A 19357-nucleotide genomic window follows, 5' to 3' on the forward strand; every position below is an offset into this window, starting at 1 on the left:
ATTATTTATTTTATGGAATAATTTTAGTTCATTTTGATTAAATATAGTTCTAGTATTCGTTTTATACAATGTTCCAATAATGGTACGAATACCTTTCTTATCGCTTCTTATATTGGAATGGCCTAACTTATAGGTAATTTGATTTAAAATAGAATATTAACTATCCTACTAAAACTAAAATGTAATAAGCCAGTGGAACATATGATTTCAAGAACATTAACGTAACGAAAACATATATTTATCGAACATGTAAGTATTCACGTTGTTAACAGTGATATGGACTGAATAGTATACCGTGTTTCGACTTCTATTTTGCTTTAAATTCATATAGGTACATGGTACTTTAGAAGAATTATTTTCAAAATCACTGTGTGAATATTTTAAATATGTTTAAAAGCACTATGGTAGTGTTTTTGTCCCGTGTTTATGATAATAGTACGGTTTTTTTTTCTTCTGAAAATACTAATATTTATTCATGTATTTTTTTTGTATGTCATCCCATGGGGAGCTGGATATTCCACAAAGCAAACTTGGATCGAAGTTCAATTGTAAAAATATTTGTTTAGTTGATTCATGTAAGGCACATACAATATTCAAAAAGAAGAAATATTTCTCTCATTTAAGTATGTATAAGGCAGATGTTACTACAATTTCTGGTAGTAGTAAATTAATTGAAGGCTCTGGAAGAGCTACTATAACTCTGCCTAAGGGGACAATACTTATCATAGAGAATGCAATGTTCTCCTCCAAGTCCAAAAGGAACTTGTTGAGTTTTAAAGATATCCGCCGAAATGGATATCATATTGAGATAATAGATGAGAATAATCTTGAATATCTCATCATTACCAAGAATGTCTCTGGTCAAAAGAGGGTTATTGAGAAGTTCTCATATCTTGTGGCATGTATTGGACAAGAATTAGTGCAATTGAGGTACATTCTATTGTAAACCAAAAGGTTACTGATTCCAATACTTTTATACTTTGGCATGATCGATTGGGACATCCTGGATCAATTATGATGAGACGGATTATAGAAAACTCAAATGGGCATCCATTAAAGAATTTAAAGATTCTTTTAAATAATGAATTTTCTTGCACTTCTTGTTATCAAGGCAAGTTAATTATTAGACCATCACCAACAAAGGTTGGGATTGAGTCCCCTGCATTTTTGGAACATACACAAAGGGACATTTGTGGACCTATTCATCCACCTAGTGGGTCGTTTAGATATTTTATGGTCTTAATAGATGCATCTTCTAGATGGTCTCGTGTGTGCCTATTGTCATCTCGCAACCTCGCGTTTGCAAAATTAATGGCACAACTAATTCGATTACGGGCGCAATTCCCCGATAATCCAATTAAGTCTATTAGACTTGATAATGATGTTGAGTTTTCATCCTAAGCATTTAATGATTATTGTTTATCAATTGGGATAAAAGTGGAACATCCTGTAGCTCATGTTCACACTCAAAATGGACTTGCAGAGTCTTTAATTAAACGTCTGCAATTGATAGCAAGACCGTTACTCATGAAAACGAGGTTGCCCACTTCTGTTTAGAGTCATGCCATTTTGCATGCAGTAATGCTTATTCGTCTCAGACCGACAAATTATCATAAATATTTTCCGTTGCAATTAGTTTTGGGTCATGAACCTAATATATCCCATTTAAGAATTTTTGGATGCGCAGTATATGTGCATGCAGCACTGCCATATCGCACCAAAATGGGTCCCCAAAGAAGGTTAGGAATATATGTTGGGTTTGAATTGCCCTCCATTATTCGCTATCTTGAAACATTAACGGGGGATCTATTCACTGCTCGATTTGTAAGACTGTCGATTCGATGAGACACTTTTTCCAAAATTAAGGGGAGAAATTGGTGAAACCAAACGAGAAATTTTGTGAAAAAATTCATCATTGTCTCATCTTGATCCACGTGCCTCTATTTGTAAAAAAGAGGTGCAAAAGATTATTCATTTGCAAAAAATAGCAAATCAAATGCCAGATGCATTTACGGATCTGAAAAGGATAACAAAATCATATATCCCTGCAGAGAATGTTCCAATCTATATTGATGTCCCTGTTGGACAATCTTCTAGTGTCATAGCTAATGAGTCAAAAGCACGCCTAAAACGTGGAAGACCATTAGGTTCTAAGGATTGAAATCTTAGAAAAAGAAAAAGAAATGATCAAGATAACACTACGAAAGAGTCTCATGAAAAAATCCTCGATTTAACCAATCCTGAGATTCATGAGGAAATCACTGAGCCGAAGACTCAAAAAGATAAGGAACTATTCCCTTTGTTCCAGTTTATGTGAACCTATTTCCTTTTTGGTCCGTTCTAAAAAGAATGATCCCTTTCTAAATTTGGTAAAAATTTAGCTTAAACTTACAATTCTACCCTTAATGAAAAGCTTTTATAACCACATAAATATTCTGGGTCCCTTTTTGATTTGTTTAGGACCACAAATTCCAAAAGTCTTCTTTTTTTCTTAAACTCTGTGCCCAGTAAACAGGTTCACACAAATTAGAACGGAGGGAGTACCAATAAATCCAATCGATATTGAAACAAATTTGAATCGAGTGGATATAGTGGTGGATTATGTCTTTGCATATAATTTTGCATCTAGCATTATGCAAGATAGTGAGGATCTTGAACCTCAATCTGTTGGAGAATGTCGACAAAGACGTGATTGACCAAAATGGCAAGAAGCAATCTAATCAGAGTTGAATTCACTTGCGAAACGTAAAGTTTTTGGGCCTGTAGTCCAAACACCTAATGGGTGTTAAGCCTGTTGGCTATAAATGGGTCTTTGTACGTAAAAGGAATGAAAAAAATGAGGTACAAAGATATAAGGTACGCCTTGTTGCACAAGGATTTTCACAAAGGCCTGGTGTCGACTATGAAGAGACATATTCACCCGTTATAGATGCTATAACGTTCTATTATCTCATTAGTTTTACTGTCCGTGAAAAGCTTGACATGCATTTAATGAATGTGGTTACCGCCTATCTTTATGGCTTACTTGATAATAAGATATACATGAAAATTCCTGATGGATTTAAAATGCCTAACGCACATAATTCAAAGTCCCGGGAGATATTTTCAATCAAATTGCAAATATCTCTGTATAGTCTAAAGCAATCAGGATGTATATGGTATAATCGTCTTAGTGAGTATTTATTAAAGGAAGGTTATATAAATGATGCCATTTGTCCATATGTTTTTATAAAGAAAACAACATCGGAATTTGTTGTACTTGCCGTATATGTTGATGACGTAAACCTTATTGGAGCAACTATAGAACTCCAAAAAGCAATTGATTATTTAAAGAAGGAATTCGAGATGAAAGATCTCGGACAGACAAAATTATGTCTTGGTTTGCAAATTGAACATTTGGCAAACGGAATTTTTGTTCATCAATCTGCCTACATAGAAAAGGTATTGAAACGGTTTTACATGGATGGAGCACATCCATTAAGTACTCCGATGGTTGTTCGATCACTGATGTGAATAAGGATCCATTCCGACCTCAAGAAAAAAATGAAGAGTTACTTGGTCCTGAAGTATCATATCTTAGTGCAATTGGTGCACTAATGTATCTTGCTAATACTACGAGGCCTGACATAACCTTTTTAGTTAATGTTTTAGCAAGATATAGCTCTGCTCATACAAAGAGACATTGGAATGGAATCAAACACATATTGCGGTATCTAAAAAGAACTAACTATATGGGCTTATTTTATGGCAATAATTGCAGTCCCGATCTTGTTAGTTATGCCGATGTTGGGTATTTATCTGACCCATACAAGGCTCGATCTCAAACAAGTTATGTGTTTACCTGTGGAGGCACTGTCATAACTTGGCGATTGACTAAGCAATCAATTGTGGCTACTTCATCTAATCATGCTGAGATAATTGTTATTCATGAAGAAAGTCGAGAGTGTGTATGGTTGAGGTCTATAATACATCTATTCGGTGACAAATGTGGTTTAAAATGTGACAAACTACCCACAATTTTGTATGAAGACAATGCAACATGCATAGTCCAATTGAAGGGAGGATTCATAAAAGGAGATAGGACAAAACATATTTCACCAAAATTATTTTTTACTCATGATCTTCAAAAGAATGGTGATGTCAATGTGCAACAAATTCGTTCAAGTGATAATATGGCTAATTTATTCACAAAATCTCTACCGACGTCAACATTCAAGAAGCTAGTGTACAAGATCGGGATGTAAAGGCTCAAGGATGCGAGTTGATGCTCTCATTAGGGGAGTTAATGCGCGTTGCACTTTTTTTTCCTTACAAGGTTTTGTCCCACTGGATTTTCCTTGCAAGGTTTTTAATGAGGCAACCAAAAGACGTATTGTTAGATATGTGTACTTTTTTTTCTTCACTAGAATTTGTTTCCACTGGGTTTTATTTTAGTTAAGGTTTTAACAAGGCACATTATCTGTTGAATAGACATTCAAGGAGGAGTGTTATAAATAGAATTCTATTTAAGGTGTGTCTATATTTTAGAGAGATTTTAGGGATTTTACTTGGTGGTCAAGTCACTCTTTCCCTATAAATAGAGAGGTCTTATTCCATTGTAATTCATCCCAAAATTCAATAAGAATTTCCTCTCTCGCTCTTTCTTTACAATATTGTTCTTTTTATTTATTGTTTTATAACATTATTGAATATGAACAGTAAATTCTATGAGTGCATTGAACATGATTTGATTGAGATTTGAAAAAAAATGATTTGAAGTTAAATTTGAAAAAGGTATTTTAAGTTAAGTTGTATATGATATAAATTTCTTAAAATAACAGGTCGAACTGATTAATCAGGTCTCACAATTCTATCTTGTCTCTTCTTTTTACTTTTATTTTTTAATGACAGTTGTCAATGCCTGATTAAGCTCACCATCCTATGCTGATGGAAAAATAAATAATTCTTACGCTCATACTACAATCCTTTGCTCCTTCGTTTCATTTAATTTACATTATTTCACTGAATAAGATAGATAGAAAGAAAAGAACTTATGAAGTTTATCTTAAACATAAATAAAATTAATTACTAAAAGAAGTACCATTGATGCGCAAAGAGGAGACCCGTTTTATGACACATTACAAGTGTTATTTTAGTTATACAGTCAAACATCTCTATAACAGTCTCGTTTGTTTCGAATATTTTTGAATGTTATAGCGAAATGTTGTTATAGAGAACATATATTATAACATGAGAAAATGGCCATATATACTTTACTTTCGAATATTGTCTATATTTAACCTCCGTTATACTATCGGGTTAAATTTATCCCTACCGTTATACTATCGGATAAATGTACCCCTACAATTAGCAAACTTTAATAAATTATCCCTCGGGCCATCAGGTACCCAGAATCTCCCACATCATTTTAATTAAGTTACTGATTCTTCTTCTTGGTCCACTATTTTCGAAATACTTGGTATTTACATGCCTTTTGAATTAGAGAAAATAATAAGAGAAAAAAGTATTAAATAATACAACCGAATAAATAAAGTATAGTAAATTGAAAAATCTAAACTAGGTAGCTTTTCTAAATTCTAAAAGTATTTACAATATCCCAATTTTAATGAATTAGTTGTATCAAATGTATGGAGACTTTACAAATATTAGTGATTGAAGTTGAAGTTCCTCGGAGACTTTATATTGTCGAATTCAACTTTGCTTTAATTAAATGCCTATACATTGTGCACTCTTAAGTTAATCGATTGAACTCTATACTACCCAGGCAATGACAAAATATATTTGAATATACATGTACATATATGATGATCAGTTGCATATAATACACAATAAATAGACCCACTAAATTCTACGGTGTGTATATGATTGAAATAAATAAAATTTTAAACCAATTCCAAACCTATTATTACAAGAAGAGAAGTGGGTGCATTGATAATTAAAAAAAATTATTTGAATAATCTGTATAGTCTAGTAACTTTAGCATTCACATCAATAGTAATTTTTGAAAATAATGGAGCAAGAAGAACAATAAGTGATTTAAATAAAAGGAATTTGGGAGATTTTTGATTACTTAACAGATGAAGGGTAATTTATTAAAGTTTGCTGATTGTAGGGGTAAATTTGGCCCGATAGTATAACGGAGGTTAAATGTAGATAATATCCGAAAGTAGAGGGATATATTTGGCCTTTATTGGTTCCGGAAAAAGCTTGACTTTTATAGTGAAATGTTGTTACATAGGGATGTTGTTATAGAGAGGTCTGGCTTCACGTGAGAATATGAGATCAACCAAAAATAACACATGAGAATTGAGATCAGTAAATAGAACACATAAGATCTATGTAAGATCATTTTCTTCTGTTCAAATTGTAACGGGTCATAGGAGCTAATTTCCTCCTAAGCAGACAAAATCCTTCCTATTTGTTCTCTTTGTGTGGGAATTTCTAATGGCTATTTCTGTTTTAGGGAGAGGGTGAGAATGTTCACAAGGACCAACTAGTACGAAACATCAGTGCAGGAAACTGAGTAGCTCCATCTCTTACATAGAGCAGACCTGGTTGCAACTTGCATTTCTTTCCTAAGTTAAAATTGATAAAGCTTTCAACCTGAAAATGTTCCCAACTTCTTGGACCTTGCATCAAACCACCAAGGCTAAAACCCCATCCGAAATCATCCTCGGGGGTATCGGCTACATTAACTGCCCACTGCAAATATTTGGGATTTGATCTTTTCATCTCTACCCAACCACCAATTCTTGTACTTTCGACACGTTGTGACTCTAGTGTTATAGCGACTGATCCATCTAAGAGGCCGTTTTCCTCCAAGGGAGCCTCAGAATGCCCTGACCATTGTAAAATGCCAATAGGCAATGACATAGCTGCGAGTCTATGCTGTTGACTTGACAGAGTAGCTGCTTTGTGTATGCCCAAGATGGATAGCTTTGTACTGCTTGTAAGTTGGCAAACAACTTGACCAAAAGTGCTGAAACAATACAAATGTCTACCGGAGTGTGGCAATGCAGAGACAAACTGAGCCAAGGAAGCAACTGTATTTAACTTTTTGCCCATCACAGCGATTGCACTACCATTTAGTTGATTCAGCAGGGGCGGCCCAAATGATGAATAATCTGTCAGGCCCCTTTGCTGCAAAAAATTGCAAAAAGAAAATTGTTATACTAGTCATTTTGTCCTTGCTTTTATATGAGGCTACACAGAAAGGCAAATGAAAATGAAGCAATACAAGTAGTGAATACAATATGCAACAACCATCTAATGACATCCCATTGTGATCTTCCTTGTTAGCTAATTGATTTCTCATAATCCCTAATATGTGAGATTATTTTGCACCACAAATCTGCAACTTGATTTTTCTCATTCAATTATTTTGTTCAAGTACATATGCAACTCCTACCTTCACAAAGTAGGAGTAACGTCTGCGTACACATTACCCTCCCAAGACCCCACCTATGGGATTATACTACGTTTCTTGTTGTTGTTGTAAGTGCATCTGCAACTTCATTTTACAGGACTTTTGACCTCTTACTTCTACCTTGTTCTTTTTTGCTTTTCCTTTACTTTTTTCTTCAACTGTTGCTACCGAGAGTCTGGCGAACTGTAGACTTAATTACTGCTTGTTAAAAAGCTAATGCATGCCTTTCATTTATTTGTTAAATTCTGTTTCCATTTGATAGTGCTGTAGGTTTGCATATCGAATTTTATCCCTGTCAATTCCTAAAACCAAAAGAGCTTCAAAATCGATTTTACGTGCATAACATTAGCAGTTTAGCATGTGTTATATGATAGCTATGCACTTGTTGATGCCAACCCTGATACTTGACGATATCAATAAGAATATAAATATCCTGAGAACGCGAAATTGATAACTATAATTAGAACTCAGAAAGCAAGCTCAGTGCTCAGAAGAATCTACCTCATGTGAACTTGTAGGCACTGCAACATCTCTGCATCGACCACCAACTGGAATGGCAACTGCAGAGAACCAATCACTAATATTTGCTGCATAAAGAACTTTTGCTAAAGAAAGTGGAGTGCCCTGGATATTTATTTGGCCTCTTTCGCTGCCAACAAACTCTGTGACAAGTGTATCTTTTTCACGTACAGTTGTTTCAAAAGTCAGCCTAGAATCAATTCCAGTCCTAATTGTTCTTTCAATTGCATTGCGCTTGCGTTCATCAATGGTACCGATCATCAACACTGCACCCACAGCATCAAATTCTCCCCTTACATTAGTGCTAGCTTCTTGGAATGGACTTCCTTTTGACGATTTATAGAAAGCAAGCACTCGCTCCACCTTCTCTTGTCTGTCTCTTAGCTTCATAATATCTGAAAAAGCTTCTCGCTGCAATCTCTTCAAGATCTCAATCTGTAAACGATAATATTGGAGTTGTAAAGCGCCATTATACAGCTTGTCTACCTAGGAATTGGCAAATACATGCAACTAAAGCTTGTCGAGGGCAGTGGGGTTAGGAAATGGTTATGTCCTACAGCTAATGAGAGTAACAAATAGTTCTAAACCAAACTATGTATAAAAACAAATCTTGATAAGTCTTTAGTCAGTATTGTCTCCTGGAAAGATCATCTTTCAGGCTTAGTAATACAGCAGATATAAACATAGAAGAATTAGATGTTATGACTATAAAAAAGGATTTGAGAAAATAGAAGAAAATGAAGAAACTAGATGGGATTAGGGTATATGGTCACTGGTCAGAGCTTTCTCATACTTAAAGAGGCCTATCAGAATAATACGAGCCCAATAATAAAGTTTGTGTTAACTATAAGAACAGAAAAAAAATCTTGTGGTAACTGGTATAAAGTAAGAATTTGACTGCTCAAGCTCTGAATACTTCTTCTATATCACTGCGCTGCAGTTGAACCTAGCATGACGAGTAACACAAACTCCACTTTAGAGCGATAGTACAAAAGTAGGGACATGTACACTCACCCTTCTCCCTACCTTTAAAAACCACCATATACAAAGAGTTAAAAGACTACCACTCCTCACATAAGAAATAATATTTTCATAATTTTTATTATTTTCCTGATAGATTTTCATTTGCTTCAAATAAGATCCACATGAACGAGATTAGCTGTAACCTTGAAGAAATGTTAAAGAACTCCAATCAACAATTGGGTCCCTCGCTAAATAACTTTTTTGTAATGACAATGGTGTCCGGAACAACAAGCGTGTACCTCGACTCACTGATTAACTTTCTTGGGAAAATAAAAATTTGAACTTCATAATTTATATGTGATCCAATAGTATCTCCTTTTTTTTCACAACAACATTTACCCAACCTGTCCCCAAGGAGGTGGCTTAACAGTTGAAAAGCCGTTTTAACACCATTGATCAATCAAGTGGGAGGAGAACGAGGTCTCAAGTTCAAATCCTAGCTGATGCAAAAACCGCCAGGTGATTTCTTCCCATCCGCCTAAACCATGGTGGGCATAGAGTTACCCAGCATCTATGCTGACGGGAGGTAATAGATATTCGGTTCTGTAGAATAGTCGACTCTAGCATCATTTAAAAAAAAACATCTATCGAACCCAACAGAGAAGTTAAAAGGACAGCCTCGTGCACAAAGCTCCAGCTATACGCGGGGTCAGGGGAAGGGCCGGATCACAAAGGTCTATTATATGCCGTCTTACCCTGCATTTCTACAAGAGGTTGTTTTGAGGTCACATGCCAGTAACTTTCCCAACAGAGAAGTTACCTCATAGTATTCAACTACTAAAAATCCATTAAGGCCTATACAATTAATCCATTCCACAGAACAAAATCAGCATTACATAAAACTCTTTCACATTTCCCATCTTTATTCTATAGGTCAATCAGCTTGCACAGCGAAAAAAAAAATGAAAATTTTCAGAATTAACACGAGAAAACAAAACCAAAGAAAATTAAACAACCCTAATGAGACACCAAAAATTATATTTTAACAATGCATACTAGAGCAAATGGTATTGTCTATATATAATGACTGGGATAACAAAATGAATGAAAAGAAGTCACATTTTTAATTACCGGACTTCGACGGTTAGGAGTGTCGCCGCCGCGGAAAACGCCGGAAGCGAAATCTTGGGTGGATTTGGCAAAAGATTTTAGCTTATCTACAACTGAAACTGCTGCTTCCATTTTAAAAGCGTATACACTGAACAATGCGTCGCCCAAAGTGGAAGAGGTCGTGTTTCTGGTTTTTCAATGGTAGCGTTGTTTGTGATTTTACTTTACTCTACTCTGTTTCCTTCTTTTTCCTCTCTGAATTCTCCTTTTTGCTTCTTTTCCCTCTTTCTCCTCTTTGGGGGCATATTACAATCTTGTTCCAGCCAAAAGGCTAAAACAAGAAGGAAATGGAATTGCTCCCACGTTCTAGGGGTCGTTGGTGTCAAAATAGGACGGGCCTAGCCATTTTTCGGACAGGTAATTCAAAAATAGCTAACATTTGTAAAGTCATTGAAAAATAGCTATTATTTTGCTATAATGTAGAAAGTTCCGGCATAATATACGAAATATTGGTGTAGTTGTGTATGAATTTCTAGTATATTATGCTGGAACTCCAACACATGAAAAGTTGGAACTTCCAACTGGAGATTGGAGATTGGAGCAACTGTGTATGAACTTCCAGCATATTATGTTTATGCTGGAACGGTATATTATACTAGAACTCCAATATATTATGCTGAAATATTTTTCGGATTCTGAATAGTGTTTTCGTTCAGATTTATCTTTATATGAAAAAATGGCTAAATTTCTATTACTTTTGAAACTGTGGCTATTTTTTAATTACCACTTGTAAATCTGGATGTTTTGAATTTCATCCGTTGTTGGTTGTGGGAAAATCCTTAGTATAAAATTGGTAAAAATAGCACGGGGTAGTCAGTTTTCCATCAGTATTTGTAAAGTCATTCAAAAATAGTCATTATTTTGCTGCAACACAAAAAGTATCAGCATAATATACTGGAGATTAGTGTACTTGTATATGAATTTCTACCATATTATGCTGAAACTCCAGCACACTGAAAGTTACAACATAATATACTAGAGATTGGAACTCATGTGTATAAACTTCTAGCATATTATGTTAAACCCGTATATTTTGCTTGATCTCCAGTATATTATGCTGAAATTCCAGTATATTATGCTAGAAGTTCACATGTAAAAAAATTCGAACTCTTGTATATTATGCTGGAATAATTTCCGGATTTTAAATTTATCTTTACATGAAAAGTGGCTAAATATCGATTACTTTTAATTGTGGCTATTTTTCAATTACCACTTGTAAATCTGGCTATTTTTTAATTTCACCCATAAAGTTGTGCTTGAGATAATACACTCTGGGTTATTTGGTTCGAGATAAATTACGCGGGGATTATAATGCAAAAATTAGTAACGTAAGAGCTATTAATTTAGAAATTATTTATATGATAACTAGTAATGCATGGATAGTAATGTGATGATTAATAATGGAGAAATTATTACGTGGTGATTAATAATGAAAGAATTGTTATGCCATGATTAATAATGAAGGAATTTTAATCAAGGGCATTTTTGTGTTTAAGTAATATAATTCCTGTATTATTAATACACATATTCTTACATCACATTTTATTCTACATAAGCAGTGGCGTACATAAGATTTTTCATAAGTGGTGCCATATTTAAAGAAGTGAAAAATGACATCTTCGACACTGCTTCAACCTTGGTGCATCTGCCGGGTGTAAAACTTATACTTAAAAATACATTTTCTCCCCCTTGATTAATAGATTCATCTTGAATCAAGTACACTCATAAAGTAAAACTATTTTAAAAAATTCTAAAAAAATAAATAAAGAACGAAATAATAAAAAAGTAACAAAATAACTTACATGACCCAAAAAAAGAAACGAAAGCCGGAACAAGAAACACTCTCCATTGCAAGAGATTCTTCTCTGAGTAGTGGATCAAATCCTTATCCTATTTTTTTTGAAAAAATAATATTGTATAGCCGCTGTAAAAATAATAACCGAAAAATAGATAAAATTTGTATATTTTTTGTGTATATATACAATATGTATATTATATACAAAAATATACAAATTATATAAACTTGTTCGGCTATCAAATGTAAATAGTTTTTGGCGCAAGCTAAAAGTAATAATACCCCTTTTTTTTTCCACCCCAGCCCAAATCCTCGAAACAAAATTGAAGATATGAAACCCCATAAAGCATGTTCTATCAGGTGAAATTCAAAAATAGCCAGATTTACAAGTGGCAATTGAAAAATAGTTATAGTTTCAAAAGTAATCGCAACTTAGCTACTTTTCATGTAAAGATAAATCTGAACGAAAATATTGTTCAAAATTCGAAAAATATTCCAGCATAATATATTGGAGTTCGAATTTTTTACATGTGAACTTCCAGCATAATATATTGGAGTTTCAGCATAATATACTAGTCCAGCATAATATGCTGGAAGTTCATACATAGGTGCATCAATCCCCAGTATATTATACTGGAACTTTTCATATTGCAGCAAGATACAGGGGCGGATGTATAGCCGAAATTACGGGGCACGTGAACCCATGGTCCCTCCGTCAAACTAAGTATTTTATGTATATATTTTCTAGAATTGGTCGACTATTATGTATTGACACCTATACTCCATAAAAGTTAAATGGTGCACTTAGTTCAGTACTTAATTATTTACTCAAAGAAACAAGGATCAACTCTCACTTAACACTTTTTCTCCTTCTTTCTTTAGTGGTGCACCCATGTTCTTGAAATTCTAGATCCAGCTCTGACAAGATAGTGACTATTTTTCAATGATTTTGCAAACGATGACTATTTTTCAATTATCAGTCTGAAAACTGACTAGCCCGTGCTATTTTTACAGTTTTATCCCCCCAACCTTGCCTAAGAAAATCAGGTGCTGCACCAACTGCAAAGAGTTTGGTGGCAAGTGGTGTCACACTTGTTTATATTTGTACGTTATGTGGGATTTTGCAAATTACTTATATATATTTATATATATATACACGTTTAACAAAGAATTACGACGAATCGATATCACGTGACACCGCATCACATCCGCATCCGCCCTTGCACATAGGATATCATGTCAATACCTGCCAACATATAATAACTCTTTCATTTTTAATCACTGCATAATTATGTGCATTATAATCCTGGTATAACTAATAATTGAACCAAACAATCCATAAGAGGTACTTTCAAGTTATACACATTGAGATTATTCAGAATCTTTAGTTATATATTTAAAATAAATAGCAATGTTGCTCCTTGAGTTACTATTTTATTTCGATTTTGATCCATGTGTTGTTAAGCGGTATCCGTTTGATTTTTAACTAACCTAAATGTGTCATTTTTAGTCCTTGAGCAAATCAATGTTAAATTTGTTTAACTGAATCACTATATTACGTAACATAAAAGTTAAAAGAAAAAAGAAAAAAGAAATTTTTGTGAGAGTTTTTTTTATACCATAGTTGAATCTTCCACATCAACTATGAAAGTTTCTATTTGAACTTTAATATGCAAATGTTATCTTTTTTCTTTTTGTTGTAGAAAGTTTCAAAAGAAATGAATGATTATCTTAAGGATTAAATATAAGCAAAGATAGACAGTTAAATAAAACTAAATTAAATGTTAACTATTTTAAAAAGAGATTTAAACCTTTCAAACAGATCAACCACAAGTTTGAGTAAAAACTCAAATTCTTGGCAAAGAATTCAATGAATAACCTAAATCAAGAAGGAAATTATACCCACTAAGGGATCGTTTGGTATTGAAGACAAGTTATGCTGGGATTAGTTATGTTGGAATTAGCTATGCTGAGATTAATTATGACGAAATTAGTTATACTAATATTATTCCTTATTGACTGTTTGATAAGTTGTATTAATCTTGGGATTGTCAATTTTACTCTTGGGATAATTTTTCTTGCGATTATTATTCCACTATCTAGTAGGTATAAGTTATCGCAATACCATTTTTAATCCCGGGATAACTTGTCTCAGAATTAGTAACCAAATAAGGGATAAGACGGTACTAAATTTTTATCCCAAAATTAGTTTTGCTTATCCACCATACCAAACGACCCTAAAAATATATCTTCATTGATGAACTCATGAAGTCTACAATTTCCTCTATGAACCTCTCAAGTTTTCATAACCATCCAAACTTGGCAATATTACCAAACAAATAGTACTAGTATTTTTAGGATTTCAGAAAAATGGCCTAATTAATCCCCAATATAGAAACCTAACAGGCTAAAAATAGAAAGAAGTCCAAGATGGAAAATCTAGCCAGAAAGAAGCTAATATTCATAGCCTTCTTGATCAACAATACACTCAAACTCCCTGTAACAACCTCGTTTGTTCCAAAAAATTTAGGTTGTTATAAAGAACATATATTACAGTCAAACCTCTGTATAACAGACTCATTTGTTCCGATATTTTTTGGCTGCTATAGTGAAGTGATGTTATAAGGGATATATATTAATATAACATAACATAAAAACCGATTCCAAGAAAACATATATTACAGTCAAACCTCTGTATAACAGACTCATTTGTTCCGATATTTTTTGGCTGCTATAGTGAAGTGATGTTATAGAGGATATATATTAATATAACATAACATAAAAACCGATTCCAAGAAAACAAAGCTTTTGTAGTGAATGATTGTTATATAAAGATGTTGTTATAGAAAGGTCTGACTATATATCATAACATAAAAGATTGGTTCCAAGAAATCTTGGCCGCTATAGTGAAATGTTGTTATAAAGGATGAGTTTTATAGAAAGGTCTGACTGGAATATGCAGCTGACCTGTGAATCTGTGATCATAAGCAAAACTTGAAGTTTGACAGAAAATGCACACTTTAATAAAAAGGGCAGCCCGGTGCACTAAGCTCCTGCTAGCGGGATTCGGGGAAGGGCCAGAGCATAAGGGTCTATTGTAAGCATCCTTATCCTGCTGCAAGAGGTTGTTTCCACGGCTTGAACCCGTGACCTCCAGGTCACATGGCACACTTTAAGAAACAGCAAACTTTATCATTTGCAAAAAATTCGAGAAGAGAAAAGGGGAGTCAAAAAGCAACAGAAATTTTAAACTCCTATACACTACATCCAAAATTATGAATGAATAACCATTCCCAGATTCTAGACTACATTAACTGACTGGAGTTAAGATTAAGGAAAAGAGAAAAAAAAGGGAAAGTAAGATAATACAGAAATGAAGTGAAAACAATGTTTGCTTTGAGTTACAGCAAAGAGCAAGAAGCAGGGAGAATGAACATTTGGAACGTCGGACAAAAAAGCTTTGACTCATCTGCCATCAGAAGATGTGAAAGAGTCCGCGAAGCCAGAGGGCCGGGTTGGTATACTAGTTTGAGTGTTGTCCAAACTTGGAAGGTACGACGAAGAAGATGAATCCATGTGACTTCTACCTTCATAAGCCTGCCACTTCTTAAGAGCCTGAGGCAGTGACATGTCGAGATCAATACCATATATGTCCTCTGAGCATTGATCGGATGGTCTCCATAGCTCCACTAGAGATGAAAGAACATTAACAGCATGACCCATGTCGGGTCTTTGATATGGTTCCCTCGCACAACAGTGTCCAGCTAGCTCGGCTACAGTGTTGATGCTGGCAAGCGTTTCCTCATTGAGGTCAATTGTTGGGTCAATTGCCTTTCGGAATGTGTCCTTATTAATGTGCATTCTTCGGAACCACGTTACTAGATGCATGCTCTCCTCGGGTTGGCTTTCGTCAAGAGCCCTTCTTCCCGTTATGAGTTCCATCAAAATCACACCAAAACTAAACACATCCACTTTCGTTGTTACTCTTCCAGTCACTGGCAAACAGACGGAAAAAATCCCAGTTTAGCTCATATCTTATCTACAAATCTAGGTTTAGCTTATGCCTTATCTATAAATCCAGGTTAAACTTATGGCTTATCAACATTTTGGGAAACTCTTTCACGCTTATCGCAAGAAATATGAAGAAAAAACTGACAGAGAATTAAGTATGCATAATCTGGCCTTAAGAGGAACTTCATTTCACGCTTTATCAGTACAGGGGTTTTTAAAACTAGAAGGCGGTGTCATCTCATTCCTTCGACCTTGAAAGAATACATTTACCAGTTTTAACTAAGTAATCACAATGTCAAGTGGTTTAACACAGAGCAAATGAGTGCATGATTCATCAGTTCTTGCCGATGGATTTGAGCATAACTCAGCCTGACTAAGAAATGAGATAGAAAGATAAATTTCGGATACATACTTCATAGGAGAAGAAATACACTAATATTAATTAGACCAACTGGTAGATTTAATAAACTAATATCAAAAGGCTAGATCTTTGGATTAGACTTAACCACTAATCATCTAACTTCTGAATGGTAGAACGATAGCTACCTATAACCAAGTTTTTTTTAGATCCACCCATCTAGGTTCAGTGTTCATGCTTTAAAGGTTGGCGATTGAAATCATTTATATATAACCAAAAGCAACATAAAACAACATCAGGAATTTAACACAATCGGATGCAAAAAGAAAACGGAAAAATATATACCTGCATATTCTGGTGCCAGATATCCAAATGTCCCAGCAATCCTTGTCTCTATGGATCCTTTTCCTTCTGGAGCAAGTCGAACAAGGCCAAAATCTGCAACCTTAGCCCTCATATCATCACCTAGAAGAATATTGGACGGCTTCAAATCCCTGTGAATGAAACTCTGGTGGGCCAAACTGTGGAGGTATTCTACTCCCCTAGCAACATCTAATGCAATTGTCAACCTATTTGTCCATTCCAGCGGTTTCAGCCCTTCCTCTGCCCAGTTAAAAAGATGGCTGCTTAGTGTCCCTTGAGGCATGTATTCATAAACAAGAAGTTTTTCATTCCCGTCAAGACAGTACCCGAGTAGAGCAACGAGATGCCTATGCCTAACCTTGGTCAAAACCGCAATCTCAGATTTGAATTCATTGAGTCCCTTCCCAGTGATAACTCCACCTTCCATTCTCTTGACGGCAATCTTCGTCCCGTCGTGCAACTCCCCTTTGTAGACTGTGCCAAAACCTCCCCGACCTAGTATGTTATCTTCACTAAAATTATTGGTCACAGTCCTCAGGACTTGAATGGAAATCACCATATTTCCACCTTCGGCCGTTGGAAGGTCACTTGTTTCACTAATAGAAACAGTATGAGTCTCACCAACTGCACCAACAGTGACACTAGATCCTACAACTGTGACCTTCACATTATCATTGTCGTCGGAACTAGAATGGCGTGGATGGATGACCATTGCATTAGGATTCTGCACTCGAGTAAAACGCTTTTGTTTGCTTCTGTACAGATAGAAAGCTGCTATCGCAATCAAACAAAGCACCAAGATGCCCCCAATTACAGAAAATACTATAATTTGTATCCAGTTTTTGGACTTTGTATGCGTAGCTTGTGCAGTTATGTCACCGCCAGAACCAGAGCCCGGAGAACCTGATGTACCGGGAGAAGTAGTGCCTTGGGAAGTTGAATTAGCATTGTCCTTCCCTATATCAGGGTTTCCACTAGTTTTCAAGATCACATTATTCCTAAAAGAGGGTAACTTACCATATATTTGGTTGTTTGATACATCTAACTCTGCAAGACCTGCCAAGGTCGTGAGTTCCTCGGGAATTGAACCTGTGAGGTTATTATCTGCAAGAACTAATCTTTGAAGTGACTTCAGTGAAGCAAATTCAGGAGATATTATTCCTGAAAGCCCCATATTCTGGAAATTTACGATGGTAATGTTCCCGTTATTACAAGTTATCCCAAACCAGTCTGCACAAGGATTATTTCCCTTCCAATTCTCCCCAAACTTCCTAGGATAATTCATCGATTTCACAATTGAAAGCAATGTATTGACTCTCGGATCACAATCGCCTGGTACTGGTAAACAAAAACTATTGGTATCTTTTACCAAATCCATAGAAACTGAATCTTTGAACTTGGGAACCGGTCCTTGAAACAAATTATTAGTCAAGTTAACAACTTTCAAAGATTCTTGATTCACCAAAGAAGTCGGCACTGGTCCCGTAAAAGAATTATCTCTAACACTCAATGTCTCCAAAGACTTTAACCCCGAAAAGTCGGGTAAAGGGCCTGAAAATTCATTGTCATTTAACCAAACCTCCCTCAAGAATGTCATATTCTGTAAAACATCAATTCCTCCACTAAGATTCTGTCCATTTAACCACAAAGACTCAATCAACGAACCCGAAAAACTAGAAGGCAATTCACCCTCCAAGTTATTAAGAGCTAAATGTAAGCTCACTAATCCAGGAAACTCATCAGCTCCTAAAAACTCAGGAATTTTTCCAGTAATATTAGCTGAATTTGCTGAAAAATCTTGAATTACTGAAGCATTTTTAAGGCTCTCAGGTATACTCCAACTAGCAAATGGATTATTATCAATATTAACTGATATTAATGAAGTCATACCACTAAAGAAATCAATAGGAATTGAACTAAACTGATTATTACTAATAATTAACACTTGCAATGAACTTAATCCATTTAAACTAGGCAAAGGGCCAGAAATTTTATTCCATTGAAGCTCTAAATGTTCAAGTGCAGTAAGTTTAGCCAGTTCTTGTGGCAAAGTACCTTCAAGATTTTGGTGCCCAATTTGGATCCGGGTGACCCGTTTGCCCACTGAACAACCCACATGGCTCCATTTGCATGGATCCGGATCCAACCAGCCCATTTCTTGAGGTGGATTTAAGCTTTTTTTCAAAGCCAACATCACTGTGGCATCATTTTCTTGAGATTTTACACCAGAAAAAAATGCAGAAAAAAAAACAAGAACCAAAAAAGCTACAAGCTTTAACCCAAGATGGGTTTTTTTCATCTTAAACAAAAAAAGATAGAAACTTTAAGCTTTTTTCTGTATGAAAAAACAAGATCCTTGTTCTTTTTAGCAAATTTGGAAGATGGGGTTTCTCAAGATTTTAATTTAGAGGAGCATTTAAGAAATGTGGGGTTTTTGCAGGCAAGGAGGGAAACAGTAAAGAGTAAGCAAAGCTTTGAGAGTAGCAAAAGTTGACTGAAAGCTATAAATGGGGGGAGCTGGCAAGAAGAGAGTAATTACAAAAGTTGGATGATTCTTGCTTGGGAACATGGTCCCAGGCCATAATAAGGACAACTTGCAATTCAATTTATGTTTGGCCATAAATAATTAATTATTGCAAAAATTTACCCGTTTACACTTAAAGGTCCGTTTGGTTATACATGAATTAGTTATATATAGAGATTAGTTATGCAGATATTAGTTATACATGAATTAATTATGCAAGGATTATTT

General features: G+C 35.0%; 2 protein-coding genes across 2 annotated transcripts; both read right to left on the minus strand.

The window, feature by feature from the left end:
* Window positions 1–6316: 6316 nt before the first annotated feature.
* Window positions 6317–10315, minus strand: LOC107795367 (uncharacterized). The gene is made up of 3 exons (XM_016617989.2): window positions 10040–10315; window positions 7928–8380; window positions 6317–7140 (listed from the first exon to the last, which is right to left on the minus strand). Exons 1-3 carry the CDS (start codon window positions 10148–10150, stop codon window positions 6481–6483), a joined length of 1224 nt encoding a protein of 407 aa, XP_016473475.2. The 5' UTR covers window positions 10151–10315; the 3' UTR covers window positions 6317–6480.
* A 4798-nt stretch (window positions 10316–15113) lies between these two features.
* LOC107795366 (receptor protein kinase TMK1-like) lies at window positions 15114–19081 on the minus strand. Its single transcript, XM_016617988.2, has 2 exons — window positions 16588–19081; window positions 15114–15868 (listed from the first exon to the last, which is right to left on the minus strand). The coding sequence occupies exons 1-2, from the start codon at window positions 18902–18904 to the stop codon at window positions 15339–15341; spliced, it is 2847 nt and encodes a 948-aa protein (XP_016473474.1). The 5' UTR covers window positions 18905–19081; the 3' UTR covers window positions 15114–15338.
* Window positions 19082–19357: the final 276 nt, after the last annotated feature.

The sequence above is a fragment of the Nicotiana tabacum genome, chromosome 16, assembly GCF_000715075.1.
Source record: "Nicotiana tabacum cultivar K326 chromosome 16, ASM71507v2, whole genome shotgun sequence".
Classification (NCBI taxonomy): Eukaryota; Viridiplantae; Streptophyta; class Magnoliopsida; order Solanales; family Solanaceae; genus Nicotiana; species Nicotiana tabacum.

Bases quoted from the DNA above. Each gene is read 5' to 3' on its own strand.
- LOC107795367 (XM_016617989.2), bottom strand. From the start codon at position 10,150: ATGGAAGCAGCAGTTTCAGTTGTAGATAAGCTAAAATCTTTTGCCAAA. The intron at 8,381-10,039 runs GTAATTAAAAAT...TATCGTTTACAG, and splicing joins CTCCTAACCGTCGAAGTCCG to ATTGAGATCTTGAAGAGATT. The intron at 7,141-7,927 runs GTAGATTCTTCT...AATTTTTTGCAG, and splicing joins TGCCTACAAGTTCACATGAG to CAAAGGGGCCTGACAGATTA.
- LOC107795366 (XM_016617988.2), bottom strand. From the start codon at position 18,904: ATGAAAAAAACCCATCTTGGGTTAAAGCTTGTAGCTTTTTTGGTTCTT. The intron at 15,869-16,587 runs GTATATATTTTT...TCTGTTTGCCAG, and splicing joins TCTGGCACCAGAATATGCAG to TGACTGGAAGAGTAACAACG.